Source organism: Callorhinchus milii, unplaced genomic scaffold (assembly GCF_018977255.1).
Source record: "Callorhinchus milii isolate IMCB2004 unplaced genomic scaffold, IMCB_Cmil_1.0 Scaffold5, whole genome shotgun sequence".
Lineage (NCBI taxonomy): Eukaryota > Metazoa > Chordata > Chondrichthyes > Chimaeriformes > Callorhinchidae > Callorhinchus > Callorhinchus milii.
The window spans coordinates 42,730,752-42,748,939 of NW_024704746.1; the positions used below are offsets into that span (position 1 = coordinate 42,730,752).

The 18,188-nt window shown below is 40.9% G+C and overlaps 1 protein-coding gene across 1 annotated transcript in view; it reads right to left on the reverse strand.

The window, feature by feature from the left end:
* Window positions 1-1,995: 1,995 nt before the first annotated feature.
* Window positions 1,996-18,188, reverse strand: part of cttnbp2 (cortactin binding protein 2) — a 123,158-nt gene continuing 106,965 nt past the window's right edge. The window contains 11 exon segments of the mRNA XM_042334898.1: window positions 1,996-2,927; window positions 3,686-3,790; window positions 4,786-4,918; window positions 7,098-7,161; window positions 9,288-9,470; window positions 10,423-10,516; window positions 10,607-10,686; window positions 10,689-10,717; window positions 11,796-11,974; window positions 12,867-13,054; window positions 17,560-17,718. Coding sequence (XP_042190832.1) covers window positions 2,688-2,927; window positions 3,686-3,790; window positions 4,786-4,918; window positions 7,098-7,161; window positions 9,288-9,470; window positions 10,423-10,516; window positions 10,607-10,686; window positions 10,689-10,717; window positions 11,796-11,974; window positions 12,867-13,054; window positions 17,560-17,718 — 1,454 coding nt within the window. The 3' untranslated portion in view covers window positions 1,996-2,687.

The window sequence follows — 18,188 nt, forward strand, 5'->3', positions numbered from 1 at the left end:
ATTTATGCTTCATCCTTCCTTGTCCCCAATCTTATACCCCCCCCTATTCCCTTCTCCCTCAGGTATGCATCAAGGTTTCTCTTAAGATACATTGCTCCATTTTGCTTCAAGCACAGCTTCTGACAGTGAAGTTCCACATTCTCACCCCCTGAAGCATATTAATTTCACTGCTCAGTTTTATACTGAGTGATAGTTATTCTGTTTCAAGTTTTACATCAATCGGGATGTAGCAATTGTCCATGAGATGTAGACCAGAAATTGAGTAAGACAGCATTTGTGTTCTAAACCTTCAAATATCTCACGTGAGAGACAAAAAGTGTCAAATATCTCCAGCTTCTCACTTAAGAGTTTGTTTGCTTGTTTGAACATAATCATTAGATCAATAACTTTATTTTTTGTATTTTATTCATACAATTCCTTTGAACATGTAGAAACTTATGAGGCGTTCAGTATTTAAGAAAAGGACGGAAAACTTAATTTCTTGCACTGCAAACAAATGTATACTTTTATATAAATGTGATTACTATTTTAAAATATATCTTATATGGTTACAATTACAATGCTCAGAATTCTCTGCATGATGTTACCATTGGGGTCCAAATGGTACTGGATTTTTTTNAATGCAGAGATTATGGTTTGCTTGGAATAGTTCCATTAAGATTACGTTAGGTTTAGTGCAAATGTATTGGAAGCCAGCATATAGACACAATATTGCGTTCGTGCCCAACACAATCTGCAAAAAAAANCATTCACTTTGGGACTCAATCGTGTTATTTTAACATTTTTTTTTAGATCTGTATAGATCTGTTGAAACAAAGATTGTGGGTTTAATAAACAAATTCTTGTTCTAATTACACATTTTCATATCATTTACTTAATTTTTCATTCTGTAATACTGTGAAACTTTAGCAGAGCACCATTGCAGCCTAGTTAACTGGCTGGAATCACTTTGAACTACATTAAATAAAGAGCACAAAAATTTCAATCATGGAATGTCCATTCGTCCCAAGTAGTTCCATTGTACCCAATGAGTCTGATATATGTAGTGCTTATAATGTTGAAATATTAGTGTAGAAATATAGTCACTACTTTACCAAAAATTCTGGGAGCCCTTTGAGATATTTCAATATGTGATAAAGCGTTATGTCAAATAAAAGTATTGTATATTGTCATTAATGCCTCAAATGTCTCAATGTGTTTCACAGAGAACTGCTGTCAAGTATAGCAATGGTGTACTTGTAAGCAAATTAAATTGGATTATTGTTTCAAGAGAAAAACGTGAAAGAAAATGCAGCAATCGCAGGGGAATGGCATCAGAGATTCATCAAGGAACTGGTACCAACAGACAGGATGGGCCAAATGGCCTCTTACTGTGACATAAACATTCTAATTGGGATAGAAGGCAGGAAACAGAAAATTATAGGTTTAAACTAGTAGCTCAATGGTAAATGGTCCTTGGTTTCAGATTGTATATGAAGCAGTGAAGGAATTCAATGACACTTGAACGTGGAGATTCCACACAATCCAGGTGTGGGCACGTGTCCAGGAATCTTGCAGGCTGATCAATGAGGTGGAACTCCAAGTGTGTGATAAAGCATAGACGTTTTTAAACACTTAAAATATAACAATACACCTCCAATTTGATATGTCAGGAGGTCATCTCAAAGAGCTCCACAAAATTTACTGTAAAGTGTAGTATTTTGCAGGCCAAAGCAGCAGCCCATTTGTGCTAAGCAATGTCCAACAAACAGCCGTGAGGTGAGTGACCAATTTTATCAGGGGGATTGTTGGCTAGGATACCAGGGAGAAATTCTCTTCCCTTCTCAAATAGTACCATAGGACCTTTAACATCCACCGGAGCAGGCAGAAAGGGACATAGAGTTAATGTTTATCCGAAGGACAGCACCTCCAACAATACATTATCACAGCCTCCCACCTGAAGCACTGCACAGTAAGAGAGAAAAAAAAACTAAGAACGACAAGAAGCAGATAGAATTCAATTAAAACATTTAATATGGCTTCTTGTTTTGAAGGAAAGTCTTCTGAGATTCCAATAACACTTATTGCCACATTCTATTCACTGAATAAAATCCAATGAAAAGGAGGTTTTTATATTAAAAAAAGTAAATACATTTCCTTATACTGTACATATGAAGCCATGGGTATGATCTATGTCCCCCATGGTTCTAGTCACTTCATAATATATATACTTCTGTGGGAAAAATCCTGAATAATAACGATGCATCAACAATGATTCCAAAAGCTCTTTTATGTGCAACAACCAATTTGCATTTTATAAAATTGTTCTTCTTTTGGCAAAACCAGCTATTTTAGGTTTGCAACCCAAGAAATAAAAGGCAAAACTAAAAACAAAAACAGTGCATTGTCACAGCACTGTTAACAAACACTCAGTATTTAGTTAGTCACTGGTCCCAAATAAACATTGTATAGTAATAAAGTGGAACTTTACATTTCATGTAATATATTACATATCTATTGTATCTACCTAATGGATATTGGGGATCTATCACACTCTGATCACGAGAACAAATCAACTTATGGTCAGAATGGGAAAACCCATTGTAAAGCTATAATACAAAGATTTCTATTGTTGGTGATCAGCACATGGTGGGTCCCATTGGGAAATAGAAGACTTAGAAATAAAACCTTCAGACAGGATTGTATCCTTATTCATTGTTGTTGGCTTCATGTTTAGTTTTGTGTGGGTTCCACATCTCCTCGGTTGTATTGTTGTTCGTTTCTAAATGCCTTGTATTGCTGCTGCTGCTGTGGTGAATACGGTGCGTGTTGTTGTTCAGAGGCACAGGGAGATGCGACTTTGCTCTCGAGGTGCCACCTGATCGGTTCACCCTTCTAGTGCTGCTACTTGACGTGGGTGCACCAGTTTTTGTAGACTGGTCAACAACCTGAAAATCAAACACAATGCAATTCAACTCACATTGACACCTATCCTTGTCTTCATAGGCTCCAGACCCGCAGTAGAATCCACGGCAGCAGAGTTACAATACAATTCTATTTATACAGCGCTTTTCACTTTGGGAAAACATCTGGATGGACACCTGAGCAGGGTTTGGGAGTCGAGGTGTGTTCGGTGGAGATGACCAAAAGTGCGATCATAGGTACATTTTTTGCCTTGAATGAGGAGAAGGAGAAATAATGGGATTTACTACTACAATCACAGTGTAGAGAACCAGCGCACAAGCAAGGGCTAAAGGATTGTGCTGAGTATAGCATGCCGTGAACTCCTTTTTCCCCTCTTATGTCATTCACTACTTTTTTCCTTCTTTTATCACTGGTTAAAATCATGTGTAGTTTATCTTCCCTCCTTGTGGGTCTGGGGAGCACATTCTGCATAAGTTCCAAACATCACCAGGAGGACAAGTTGACTTGTCCTCCAGTATTTTCTCTTCCAACCAGCTTCCCAACCTATTGCCAGAGAGCACCTGATGGACCAACTAAGACTGGGACATGGCTGTGAATAGTGAAAATGAAGACAATCTACCATTCTACAGCACAGCAGTAACCAACTGAACCAACAGACCACCTTGGAACCTTTAAAAAGCATCTCCTGAATTCCCACACCCAATTCATGGTTTGTGGCCGGTATTTGCTCCACCTAGTTTGGAGCAGAGGAATTTTCAGGATGTTGTTTAACATTCATTACCTTTGGTGCTGGTGACTGAGCAGTGTGTTCTTTTGCCATCTTTAGGGCTGACTGGTCACTCTGAGAACCAGGGATCATAAAGAAAAGATCTTTTGACGTGTCGATCTGCAACCAATTTAGTTTCCAGTTTAGTTTCCAACATGTAAACCAAACAAAGCCCTTCATTCGATATGAAACCTTGCATTTGATATACCACCTTATCAAATTGATGAGACACCATAAAGGATATACTATATAGTGGTGTGACTGCATGTATTTTGTGAACGAATGTGACAACCAATTTGCTTACAGCAGCATCCCACAAACAAACAAACAGTGTGAGTGAGTGAGTGAGTGAGTGAGTGAGTGAGTGAGTGAGTGAGTGAGTGAGTGAGTGAGTGAGTGAGTGAGTGAGTGAGTGAGTGAGTGAGTGAGTGAGTGAGTGAGTGTTTATTGGCCGAGACACTGGGAGAAACTCCATTCTTTAATAGACAGCACTCAATCCAGGGAAAAACAACACACCATTTGGCTGAAAACTATTTCACCCATTCTAACTGTGTATGGCGCAAAGAAGCTGCAAATAAAGGCAACCGGAATGTCAATTCAGTTTAACATACAGTACTTGCATTCCAGAGTTACAATAATATACTCTCTCTATTTCAATAAGGTTAGAAACTTTCAATCAGTAACACAAAATCAATAAAGGCGGCCTAAAGTGTTTGTTCATTGGCTTCCTAAACACATAACCTAGACAAGTGGATCAGGTGAAGTACTTTGGTTTCAGTGTTGTATGCAAATCTTACGTTCAGTGCAAACATAGGCTTCACTTCAGAACATTAATACAATCACACCAAAAGTCTTCAAATACATGCTATTCAAACACATTTTGTATGACTTAACAATAACAACTTGTACATATATAGCACCCTTAAAGGATGGTGTCTCGGAGCACTTAATAATTCACTCCATGGCGCATTGGCTGACTAGACTGTCTGCTAAGATACTGAGCCACAGCCCATACACCTTTGCCTGCTCACACACTGGGGCAGCCTGAAAGATGTGCTTTTAAGGTAACCAACATAGTTTGGCAGTATCTCCGGCTATGTAGACAGTGTCCTTACCTTGCTAATATCAGACTCGGACCTGCTTAAGCACATGCTCTGGAGCTCTTCCATGAGGTCATCATCTTCATCGGCATAAAAAGCCATCCCTTGCTCTAGATCCGCAGCTTTCACTTGACCACCCTCCAGTGAACTGAATGTTAAGACAATTCAAAACCTTACTCTAGATTAGTTCTTTAGGCCTATATAAAGATTGTTACGCCACACCGACCTGCATTTATACAGTACCCTTCACACAGGATGGCATCTCGGAGTGCTGTACAGTGGCAGGATTGGCGCTGTGTCAGGCAGAGGTGACCATAGGTGCGGTCAAAGAGGTAAGTCTTAAGGAGGGTTTAAAGATAAATAATAATGGGATGAGGCAAAGCGATAGAGGGAGGAAGTTCCAAAGTTGGGGAGGTTTGAGAAGTGACTGTTAATAGTATTCAAAGTTACTCCGAAAACAAAATGATAAATGTAGTACCAAATACCAGCATCTCAGCACTCAGCATTCTAATGATCATTTGAGCGTAAACCATAATGCTCCAGTTATACCTATAGTTGTTTAAGACCAGTACAAACACAAAGGAACAAGTTATACAGCTACCTTTATCTTCAGTTTGGTAGAGCTGCAGTACAGTCACCCGCAGACCCTAATGATGGTTTGTGAATGATTTTTTAGGTTAGTAAAGAGCTTGCAAACACGACCTTTATTTACGAAGAAGCCTGCTTTGTACCGGGTGCAATTATCCTTTGGCCAGTGCGAAACCAAGTGATATGAGACTATTTCCCCAAGGTAGTTTCGCGTCATGTGCCAAACTTCAGACTGCTCAGATGGGTAACCTCAAACCACAAATAGGCTGCAGTTTCTGCGCAAATCACTTCACACTGACAGCTGCCCAAGCAAATGGACACAAATTGTCTTACACCGTAACTGGCCTGTGATTTTCAAGAAAAGACGAGGAACGAAAATGAGATACAGGAGGAACCCTTATCTCACGCAGTCAATCAAGTAGATACGCACTGTCCACCACCAAATTGATTAAGTACTATTATACCTTATTTTACATGAAAGCTATTCAATAAATGCAAGCTCATGTTATGGATGTTAAGTCTTCAGTATGTGCAGATGTAAACTCCATGTCTTTGGCTAAAACAAATACCATGCTGTTATAACATTTCTGCCCGTCAGTTTCAATTGCCTGAACCCTTGAATTGGCTGCTTATTAATATATTTTACAGATTATCACAACTTAACAAATTGCATGGTACAACCCACAAAGCACATGGTTATGTTTTATAACCTATATTTTTGTAGGCATTTGTTCCAGTTTCCCTTCAATACACTATGTCGGTCCTTTTTAAAAAATAAATGAATTCACATCCAGCAAACCGCTGGGAGCTTTTGCCTTTGGTGATTCCTTTCAATAAAGGAGTATTCAGCCAAAGCTGAACCATCATTAAGCAGTGGAGAGAACATATGGACAGAGCAGCAATATGTCTCAGCCTGCAGTGCAATCTCAGCTTCAAAGTCAGGCAACGATTGACCTGGAAAAACATCTTGCCCCCTTTGCCCCCAAATAAATTAAATTGCCTGTGTTCCTTGGCAGGGCAACCATGCTGGTTATTGGAACATTGCATTCCTCTATGTTACATTAACAATACATCCTTTTACCTGAAGGTCACATACATCCAAACTGCATCAAAAGATTTTTTTTTTTTTAATTTGCCTGCCCCACCTCTCCAAACCCACATCTCAATCCTTCACTGATGATAGCTGCAATTATCCAGTACGTCATTCATTAGACAAATGTGCTCAGTGGAACTTCAAAGGCAAAGCTGTCCACGTAATTTTGCTTGTGGCTATTTACAGACTCCAGTAAGAAGACATCTGGGTCGACTACCTTGGATTGAAATCCCCGTCCATCCAGAGAAGGGCATTACTCAATCGATTGTTCAGCAGGTATCTGGCTGCACTCATTATTAACACGGGCACCTCACAAATACCATGAATACCGGTGCTCCAATTGCAACACTGACTTGCATTGCTGTGAATATTAATAACTTCTTAGCTCATGAATTACTTCAATTCCTTTCCATTGAAAGGAATCACCAAAGGCAAAAGCTATATTTTCTAATATAGAAAATAACAAGCGGGCAGGAAATAAACTTTTTACAAATCGAAATGAGTTTTGTTTCAAAAGAAAAACTGTAATTAAACCATGTTAGCTCTCTTAGAATTTGCAACAATTTAACCACAGAAGGTCGATGTTAAGCAAGGGAGGGCGATAAATTAAATCAGATTGTAGTCGTATTCATGCAAAGAAACTTACTGCGGTCTAGTTTGCACGTTCAACTTGTTGAAGTCTTCAGGTGACTCTGGCATAAACTGAATTGCTGCTCGGAAACAAACACGAAACATGTAGTTAAAGTGGATGATGTGATTCATGTACCAAATAGCAACCTCTCAGTTATTTTACTCATTGATATATTCAGCATTACAACCTCAGCAAGCTTAACCCCAGAAAATACCCATGGGTTACTCTTTAGCTACCACTGGCACGGTTTGCTTTCCTTACTTACCACACTGTGCAGAGAGGCGTAACCCTGCAAGCCAAAGCCTTAATGGGTGGGGTAATCCTAGCAGTGGACTATTGCTTCAATGGCAAACTTTATGGTTTTAGCTGGTTCGACTCCAGCAGTTCCCCCAAAACACATTCTGGAGTCCCCAAGCCTTGGCTCTTGCCAACCTGCAACTAATATCCTCTGAATTTGGTAAGGGAAGAGCACACTTTCCAATCTAGACACATGGAAATATCCATGTATAGAGGGCATACATAAGTGGAACTTTCAGTGTGGTTTGGATATTCTGATGATGGATTTCCACGTGTGTCGAACACCCAGCTGATCAAAAACCAAATGCACTAAGAGATGACTTCTCTTTTATTCGCTCGCCTTGCCAACCATTTGGGAGATACACACACACACAATTTTCAGCACTGCGTACAGTTGGCAGAAACAGTAATGGAGCTGGGTTTAACTCACGACCAGAATCGATCAGTCCCTTGGAAATATAACACACAATGGTCGACTTAAAAAAAATACAATCAAACGCAAATTAAACAGAGCAGTAAAACTCTAATAAAACCGATGATGAATTTTATGTTTTTTAAATGTGTTGAGGATTTAGGTGAATAAAACAGTTAGAAGGCAGCTGGTGCTGAAAATGTTTTTATTTTCCTATTAACTTCCAATACCCATTGCTGTAGATGCATTTAAGAGGAAGCTAGAGTTTCACATGAGGGTGAAGGGAATAGAATCAGAGTGTGATAAGAGTGAATGAGTGAGTGAGCGAGTAGAGACTCGTGTGGATTATAAATACTGACACAGACTAGTTGAGCCAAATGGCCTGGTTCCGTGCTGTACATTCTATGTAAATCTATGTATTGTCATCAAAGTGAAGGAAGAGAGTACATTCCCAGGGCAATTGTGATGCATTGAGTGTCCTATAAATACTGAATTAAAGCTTCGGAAAAACCAAAGACTGCAAAGTTAATGATTAAGAATCTGATACAAACACCTTTCCAAATTTGTGCATTATGTGGAGTCTTGTAGCTCAGTGGTTAGAGCACTCGCTTTGCAAGCGAGAGACCTGAGTTGAATTCCAGGTAGGGCGAAACCTTGGGCAAGTTTCACACGCCTTACTCCACACGCCTAATAATAATCCCTCTAAAACCAAAAACAATAATAAATTGGTCATTTTCAATCTACGACTGTTTGTGGGACATTGCTGTGCGCAATTGGCTGCCGTGTTCGCCCACAAATATACAGTCAATTCACTTTACAGTGTGTTCTGGGAAGCGCTTTGGGACGTCCTCCCGACGTGAAAAGCGCTATATCAAATGCAAGGATTATTATTATTATTAATATCATTGATGCTGGCAACGTGGTTGATTTTTGAACATTTCAGCCTGGCTCAGTCGGTAGCTCTCTCACCTCCGAGGTAGTAAGATACGGGTTCAAGCCCCAAGTCTCTGTACGCTGAGCTCATAGCTGACATTTTAATTCAGTGCTGCATTGTTGGAGATGGCATCCATCAGACGAAACATTAAAGTGAAGCACATCGATCTGTTCAGCAGGACGTTAAAAGATTCCATGGTAACATATTTCAAAAGAGAAGGGAGTTTCTCCCATTGTCCTCCAGATAAAAAATTGTCATTCACTTTCTGTGTGTTTTGCCTGTTTGTGGGACTTTGCTGTGGGTAATTTGGCTGCTGAGTTTGTCTACAAATACACAACCCTTACATTTTAAGGTACAACCCTCTGAAGCGCTTTGAGATATTTCAATGTGATAAAGCAATCTATAATCCTTGCATTTGATAAGCGCCTCATCAGAAGACGCTTCAAAAGGGCTTCACAGGATATACTGCAAAGTGGGTCAACTGTATGTATTTTGTGGGCAAATGTTAAATACCAGAATCATTGTAGTACTGGGATTACTTTGACCTTCTAATGGGCCTTACCCTCTCTTTGTCCTTCAAGCTTGTTCCAGGTCTGGGACACCGAATGAGCAGATTTTTTGCGGGGACCAGTGCTCACTCGTCTCCACGAACTGCTGTCGATTTTCTTCTTGCTGATTTTGTAGCTGGTTATCATGGTCAGAGGAAAGCTCCATCCCTGGAATTCCGGCAGGTATTGGTCTAACTCTACAACCATAAATCTTCAGTTACCCACTGATTCCCATTACCAGTCTTCACACACTTCACACTGAGGGGATGGTGGAGTGGAGGGGGAGAAAGATAGTTCAGCCTCCCACACCCCATATATGGTTTGCACATTGTCTTTAGTTCCCCACCATTCTTTCAGCCATTCTGCCCTCGCTCTCTGGAAATCCATCCCAGAATCCATCCCGACTCTCTCCCTCCTCACCTCGTTCAAGGTCTGTCTCAAGACTTATTTCTTTGATCGTGCTTTCAGTCATCTTTCCCATTCCTCATCCCACCACTCCTCAGGTGCCCAATCAGCAGTGTCAAGCACGTTGAGGTGCCCACCAACTTGCAAGACACTGTATAAATGTAAATTGTTGTTGTTGTTCACACAGCACCTTTTACAGTGGTCCATGTGTTTTTTACATCATTCACTGAGTAAATGGAAGAAATGCAGCATTGTTTATTAAAAATGTACTCTTTGACCAGTTGCTTTGTCCAGTAACTCCTTGTAATTGAGCTTTTAAAAACCAGAGATATAAAGGGAAGGTTTCCAGCTGCCAAGTAGCAGAATACACAGTTTTTTTGAGATGGCACTTTCTGCACAGGACACCCAGTTTGGCATCTCAAGGTTTACACTCCTTAACGGGGCACTGTGCTGTGTGGTCGAGTAACCTGACAATTATATAATACAATACAATTGATATTTATACAGTGCCTTTCACCTCAGGACAGTGTCTCATAGGAGCTTAACAATGCTGGATGGGCACCTGAGCTAAGGGTGGGAATCGAGGGGTGGGGGAGGGAGGAGAGGGAAACAAGGCCGAAAGTCTGGTCAAAGAGGTAGGTTTTGAGACGTGCCTTGAACTAGGGTAAGCAAGTGAGCGATTATAATAAATTATAATTAGTGCCATGATGTATGCCAGTGCAGATTTTCCGCTGCTTATTTTACCTTGTCTAGAAAGTGAACAGCCGTGTAGTACAGCTTTGTTAAGCAAGATACTGAGGGCTGCCTTGACCACTGCTTGCTGGCTCTGGCTGAGGACCTTGGTGGCTGGCTGGCTCTGGCTGAGGACCTTGGTGGCTGGCTGGTTCTGGCTGAGGACCTTGGTGGCTGGCTGGCTCTGGCTGAGGACCTTGGTGGCTGGCTGCTCTTGCAGGCCTGGAGGCCTCTTCACCGAGGCTCTGGAAAGTATGGCTTCTTCTGCTCTCGGGCCACCACATTGTTCCACAGACTGGCCATCCACCTGAAAACAATAACAACAACTTGATTGTGCTAACTGCCGGGTTGCTGGACTTCCCAACTCTTGCCTCTGCAAGCTGCATATTATTCAGAAATCTGCAGCTCATGTCCTCTCCTGCACCAGGCTGAGCTGATCATCCTCTGGCTTCACTGGCTCCCCAACTCCCAGAGGATCGAGTTCAGAATCCTCATCTTCACTTTCAAAGCCCTCACTTTCAAATAACAATAATAATACAAGATCCAGATGAAGAATTCTAAAGAAACATAGTTCCTATAATTATGGGTGCAACTGGAATTGTTAATTTGATTATTCAGAAGTGGCTTGACAAAATACCTGGTGAATAAAAATTCCTGCAAATAATAACTTTACTGCAAAAGGTAGCTATTTTAGCAAATTCAAACATACTAAAAGTAACACCCATTAATATATAATGTGGCTGTTATTGGTCTGGCTGATCCATCACTGAAACCTACTTAGAAACTGCCTCTACAAAGTGATTTAAGCTGTAATAATCTAACCATAATAATAATAATCCTTGCATTTAATATGGTGCCTTTTAAGTTGGGAGGACGTCTCAAAGAGTATCACAGGAATTACTGTAAAGTGTAACGACTAAGTATTTTGTAGACAGAATATGCGATAAAATGAATCCTCCAGATGCACTCAGTCACTGCATTCTGCTGGCAGAATCATTCCCACTCACCACTTTGATTGCAAAGTCACCTTTGGGTACAGAAAAGTCCCTCGGCTCACTGACGTGACTGAGTTCCAGTTTATAATACAGCGTTTATCACCATTTCATGGCACGTCTCAAAATCTATGACCATGCTTTCAGTCATTCTTGCTCTCCCTCCCACCCCTCAGCTCTTTATCATGGGCAGGTTTCAATCGCAAATGCATGAAAAACATCATTTCAGAAGGATTGGAAGTCGTAAGAAGAAAAACTTAAAATGGTTAGTATTCCTCTCTCTGGACCCTCCCCCTAAAACAATCCATATAATGGGTAACGGAATAGCAGTAAAAACAAGCACAACCTCTCATACAGCAAATGGCACATATAACCTCAGGAACAGCAACCTACTTCATTATAGCTTGTATCTGGCCTGGTAAGACTGGGCAGGAAAAGAAATCTCTTGGTCCCATCAGTGCCTCAGGTGTTCCTAAGCGAGACAAGTAAGAATTCAGCTGTCGCCAGACGGCAGAAACCCACAGCACAGCCTTACGCATCGGGTCAGCTGGAGGTGGAAGCTCTCCTTGGAACTGCAGAGAGAGAGAAAAAAAAATCTTTATTACCATCTTTGACTCTTATTGTCCTACAATGCATCTCAATGGCCTCACAAAGAGACTCAGAGAGAAAAAAAGATTTATTTTTCTACAAACTCAGAGCTTCACAAAGACACTGGTACCTAAATGTGATGGTCACGAGCGAGATGGGAAGTATCAAATACAGCTCAGTCAGCCTGAGCAGACAGTTCAGGGTTCAGCGATTTCTGAACAGCAGTAAAGCAGAGAGTGAAACGGACGACTTGTGCAATGATGGCAATTTGTTCTCCAGTTTCTTTCTTTTCTTTGCACTTTGGTGTCTTTTGGAAGACACAATGAAGCCCCTGACATAAGTCAGTTATTCGATGGAATTTCATTGCAAGACAGGATTATGTTTGAAACCCGCGGCTCACATTGAGACACAGATGCAGTTTCAAAATAGCTCAACGTACTGAAGGGTTGGCACTCCACACTGCCCTTCTGATACTTAAAGTACAGCTTAAAACCTATTCTGACAGAGACTAATAAATCTGCATCTGATCGACACATAGACATTTCAAATAACTGTCACCTGTGCTGCCAGATAAAATACATTTTATTTTATTGCTGGAACCAAGTCTGAATTTAACACTTGGACAGCACATGTTTGATCACCAACAACCTATTGATATTCAACTGCTTTTTGTAGCCTGGTGAAATAGTAACTATTTACTGGCAACTTGACCCTGCTGACACAAAATGAGATTTCACCAGGCTACAAAAAACATACGTCCTGGTTCCATTTGCTCAGGTTTGAGATGTACAAATTATGTTAATTCCAGCTCATGTCCTCCTACAACTACATACAAGGCAGGCAAGGCTGACCCAGGCTATCAGAATGAACTCTCACCGCGTGAATCATTTTCCTTTTCAGGAACCTCTGAAGCAAACCACTGATAGGCTCCGCATCCCATCGCAGCTGCACCCAGCGGAAATGCTGCTGCACCACCAGGTCTGAGCTTTGCAGTCTCAACTTGGCCATTGTCCCGATCAGAAAACCGTTCTCTTGGAAGCAGTAGGCATCTGAGGTCCCATCACCTGGAGGTCAAAAGCACACACATGACGTCTCTACCAACAAGCAGTTTTTACTCAACAATTAACTATGAATATGGCTGCTAAACCAAACCTCACATGTTGCCTTCAGCATGCCAACAACAACAACAAGATTCCATTTATAGAGCGCCTTTCACGTCGGGAGGACGTCCCAAGATTTGGTCACTGGATGGGCCTGCCTGGTTATTTGGTACCAGTACTGTTTATTTGGAGCTCCTGTTTATTTTTTGGTTTCTTCTTTGCTAAAACCTGTTTTGGGTTGTGAAGCTTAGATATGTGGCAGCATTGCTTGGGTAAGTAAAGTGGGTTCCGCTCGGTGTCCTGGTTAACAATCCCCCAAATAAAATTGGTCACTCAGTTCATGGCTGTTTGTGGTATATTGCTGTGTACAAAATTGGCTGCCACATTCACCCACAAAATGCACGATCGCTACACTTTGCAATAAAATTCCGTAAAGTGCTTTGAGATGTCTTAAAGGTCTGATAAATGTGCTATATCAAATACAGTATCAGGATTATTAATGTTATATTCGTTGGTACGGCTGGTATTTGATATTTGGCAGCTCTGTTTGGTGTTGTTGTGCAAGACAGGGCAGAGGAAACGCAGCATCACACTTGATGCTTGATTTATTTAAGGATGGAAACAGACCCACATATTTGTCATTTACACATGAATGACCACCTCGGGATTCATTGGATCGGAACTCAGTTCAGCAGTGAATGTCATTTGCCCCATAAGATACCACACTACATTCACGGTTTTTGTTTCACACATAATTTACCTTTTTCATACTGGTAAAATCTCCTTTCCCTAGCCACAATAATAATCCCTGCACCAGATTCACCCATACAACATCATGCAGCAACAATAACTTGCATTTATACAGTACCCTTCATATAGGTAGGATCTCAGAGTGGAGGTGGCATAATATCATAGTGGTTACAGTTCATGGGGAAAGTTTGTGGTTCCTTTCAGCCCTCTTCTCAAATGGAGCATAAAAGACTCTTAATCTAGCGTCCAGTTTAGAACTCACTCAAAGACAACGGCAGCATGGAGATTGAACTCTCCTGTACTCTGTATAGATTTGAGTGGTCTACTGCTGCAGGCACTTGGCTACACTCTCTTTAACCCATATTTGTTCACTGAAGTGTACGTGCTTTTTACTTTGCTTGAGCAAGTTTTTGCTGTGCAATTGACCATATTTATGCACAGCAGGGGACCTTTTAATACTAAAATGCAAAGGTGCAAAAGACTAAATGTACAACTACACACAACAATGAACACAGGGAAAGGAGACTGGTGTTAAGGTTTAAACCTAGACTAACATATTTGCACCGTTTGCAGGACTTCTCATCTATGAGAATACATACAATACTTAAATTTATATCTCATGTGCCTATTTACACCCAGCAAGCACACAGAGTCCTATGAGTACTGAGAACACATTATTATGTTCCAAGGGAAAAAAAATTCACGTATTTTTAAATACAGTTAAACGCTGCTTATCCATTGGCCCATTATGTTTCCAGATCTGGAAATTAGCTGCACTGCGCGAAGTAAGGGAGTAAGCACTCTGAGACGCCGTCCACTGTGAAGGGCTCTATATCAATGAAAGTTGTTGTTGTTGTAATTAAACAATTTTATACAGCTTCGCTGTAGAGTTATAGGTGGGAGAAGGAAGGGGTGAGGGAAAGAGAAGGAAGAGAGAGATTTAATACAAGATCTCAAATCCTTTCACAGGTAATTGCTGTCAAGTGATGGGACTATTTATTTGTAGGTGGGCAGTTTGTGCACAGCAAGGCCTAATAATCATTAAAAAAAAGAATGACCAATTTATCTGGAGGATTGATGGCCGAGACACTGGAAAAAGCTCTCTTCTTTTAAATTGCATCTCAAAGGACATCTCAAAGTGTTTCACACGAATACACTGAAGTGTACTTTGTAGATAGCAATGCAAGGCTCCCCCAGCATTTGGCTGGAGGGTCTGTCTAGATTGTGAGCTGAAGACTTGGCAGGCTTGGTGATGGAACAACTTCTACTACATGTCCAATGTCAAACATGCATTTTTAAACACTGTACAAAATTAGAAGGTACCATTTGACAGAATGTAAACAGTTATTTCTGTACAGATTTGACCATCCTTTCACTGACGTAGAATGCAATACAAATTTACATTTATATAGCGTCCTTCATTTCGGGAGGATAAATTGTCTTCTCTGCTGAAGCCCATTCAAACACAAGTCCCGGCACCACTGGCAAACACCCCAGACACATGAAAAATGATGTGTTACAAAGTTGACACAGCACAAAATACTGTGGAACCTCATTTTCTTAACAGATACACTTGCCGGATCAGTCAGGTATATCCAGGTCTAATTTGCATGGTTTGCTAACAGGATTCTTTGCGTTGGTAGAATGATGGCAGTTCACAACTTTTGAGCTTAAAAAAAAAGAAAGAAAAGACTTCTGAATCTAGGCAAGAAGCACAAAAATCCTGGCTCTTTGTCTGACATTTTGGTTTCTTCCTCAGCTGGGAAAGAATAGCACTTTGGGACACGCTCCTGATGTGAAAAGCGTGTAATAATAAATAATAAGAAATAAATGTAAATTTCTATGTAAACAATGTAAATAATGGTTCTATTCCCAGCAGGGTGAAATGTTGGCCACACTTCTTCACTCTGTTTATCTAGCAGTAAGTGGGAACCGGTTGTTAGTTGATTGGCGGATCGCTTTTCCAGGAATAATATTCCTTAAAAAAAACAAATGATTTGGTCACTCAATCCAAAACTGTTTGTGGGACATTGCTGTGCACAATTGGCTGCCGCATTTCGCTCACAAATATACAGTCAATTCATTTTACAGTATATTCTGTGAAACGCTTTGAGTCGTCTCGAAGACGTGAAAAGCGCTATATCAAATGCAAGGGTTATTATTTTATTATTATTAAATTTGTATTGTATTGTTTCAAGCTGAAAGCAAACCGCTGACCATAATCTCTACCACAATCGGTATCTCTATCAATGCAACTTGTCCAATCTGTAAGTGGAGCAAGTTAGACCCCATTGTACAAATCAATAGTTGTGAAAGCTGTGACCGCACTCTCACCAGACCCAACTGAACCTTTTTGGCTTCTCAGGAATGTTTAATTACAACGCACGACTCTAAGGCAACTACAAATGGACCAGCAAATAATAATCTATAAATACGTCTTAATAAGTCATCATGAGCCCACTTGAAAAAGTACAGGACGTGCAACAGGAGAGTTCCAGTACAGGGACTTCTTGATTTATTTTCCAATGTGATAGAGTGGCGTTCACTCAACAGATATCAGATGTAGAACAGGCCAAGTGTTCCAAAGCTGAATTGTTACAAAGTTACAGTGCCTGCTCCATCCATTCGTTTGCAGTGGAGAGAAAATTAATTGAATCCAACAGAAGGTTCTTGTTTTTCTCTCCCTTCTTCAACTTAGAATCAACAGAAAAGAAGGCCATTCAGCCCATTGAATCTGCACCAGCTTTACACCTACTGAAAATTTCACTAAACATTCAAACGTTTTGTTGAGTCTACATTACAAATGGTAGAATAATAATAATAATGTTCATCTCAAAGTGCTTCACAGAATATACTATAAGTTGAGTCACTGTACACTTTTGGGTGACAATGGATAGAAACCCGAGGCAAAATAACAATAAAAGATATGGGGGGGAAAAAGGAGGGTAAATAAGTGAGAAGTGAAGCTCCAGTGAAGATGATGGTGCGGAGGAGGAGGAAGAATCAGCACCAGACCAGATATAATGGGTTGAATAACCAACGTATTCTTCCACTGTATTTTTTGTAGAATTCTATAATTTCCAAAACAAAATTGATGAAACTTATTTTCAGATTTCTGCCTAACTTCAAAATCTTCTGGCTTCCAAGTCCTGAAAAATACCTAAGGCGTGAGAGTCCTCACAACCAGCACTAATTACCTGTCCAAACCTCCGACTGCACTTTGGTGGGTATGTCTCCACATCAGTATACTGTATAATACTGGACATGACAGCAGTGCCAACATCACACAAAGGACTAACTGCTGTATTAGCACCTCTGCTTTATAAACTTTTTGTTTTGGTCAGTCAGGTGTCTGACACACATGGTTTACCAGCTAAAACCGTATGCTTGACTTTGAAAGTACACACTGCCTGGCAAGCTTCCAGCTAGGCCCATGTTACCCTTCAGGGCTTTGACTTGCATGGTTAACAGGAGCTGACTGGGAAAAATCCCTGTCCCCAGTGACTAGTTTGCCCTTCCAAGTCCTACCAATGAGCCTGCCTGGCTGGGAGGTTATCAGCAATGCCCTGGAGTACTGCAGGCCTCTCTGGCTCAGGAAGCAAATTACCAAGACCATCAGAGAGAGTTGACCCAATTCTTATATTCAGTAGCCAAGCACGTCACCTTGGTTGACGTAGAAAGGAAAGTTAACAGAGTGTAAGATGGACAGTGAGCTTTACCGTGCTGGAAGGTGAACGGGTTTCCTGCACCTCGGTTTTCCAGTGCATCGAGCAGCTCACCCAGAAACTCAGAAAGTGAGGCAGGTTTCTCCAGATTTCTCATGAGGACAACGGTAACTTGCTGACTGATAGAAGCCTGCTTCAAAGGGACCAAGACACCTGGAATAGAAATCGACAGGACTTGTTTCAAATCCAGCTCTATTCACTTTAAGAAAAGATTGCACTTCATGACATCCGTGTCTATAGCTTTTCTACCGACTAAAACAACCCCAAATGTATGAGAGAAATAACAATATTAATTCTTGCATTTGATATAGCATCTTAGCACATCGCCAAGATAAGAAAAAGTGTCAGCTAATTTGTGCAGAGCAATATCCTCAAACAGCCATGGAGTAAGTGATAGTTTTATTTGGGGATTTGTTGGCCAGGACACCAAACCACAAATAAGATGAAATTGTATGAAGATCACATAAATATATGGACAGGTGCTGGAATGTGCCATACACCAATTAGCCTGGCTCAGTTGGCAGCACTCTGGTCTCAGAGTCAGAAGGTTGTGGGGGCAAGCCCACAATATCTAGGCCGATATTCCAGTACAATGCTGGGGGGAGCACTGCATTGTCGAAGGT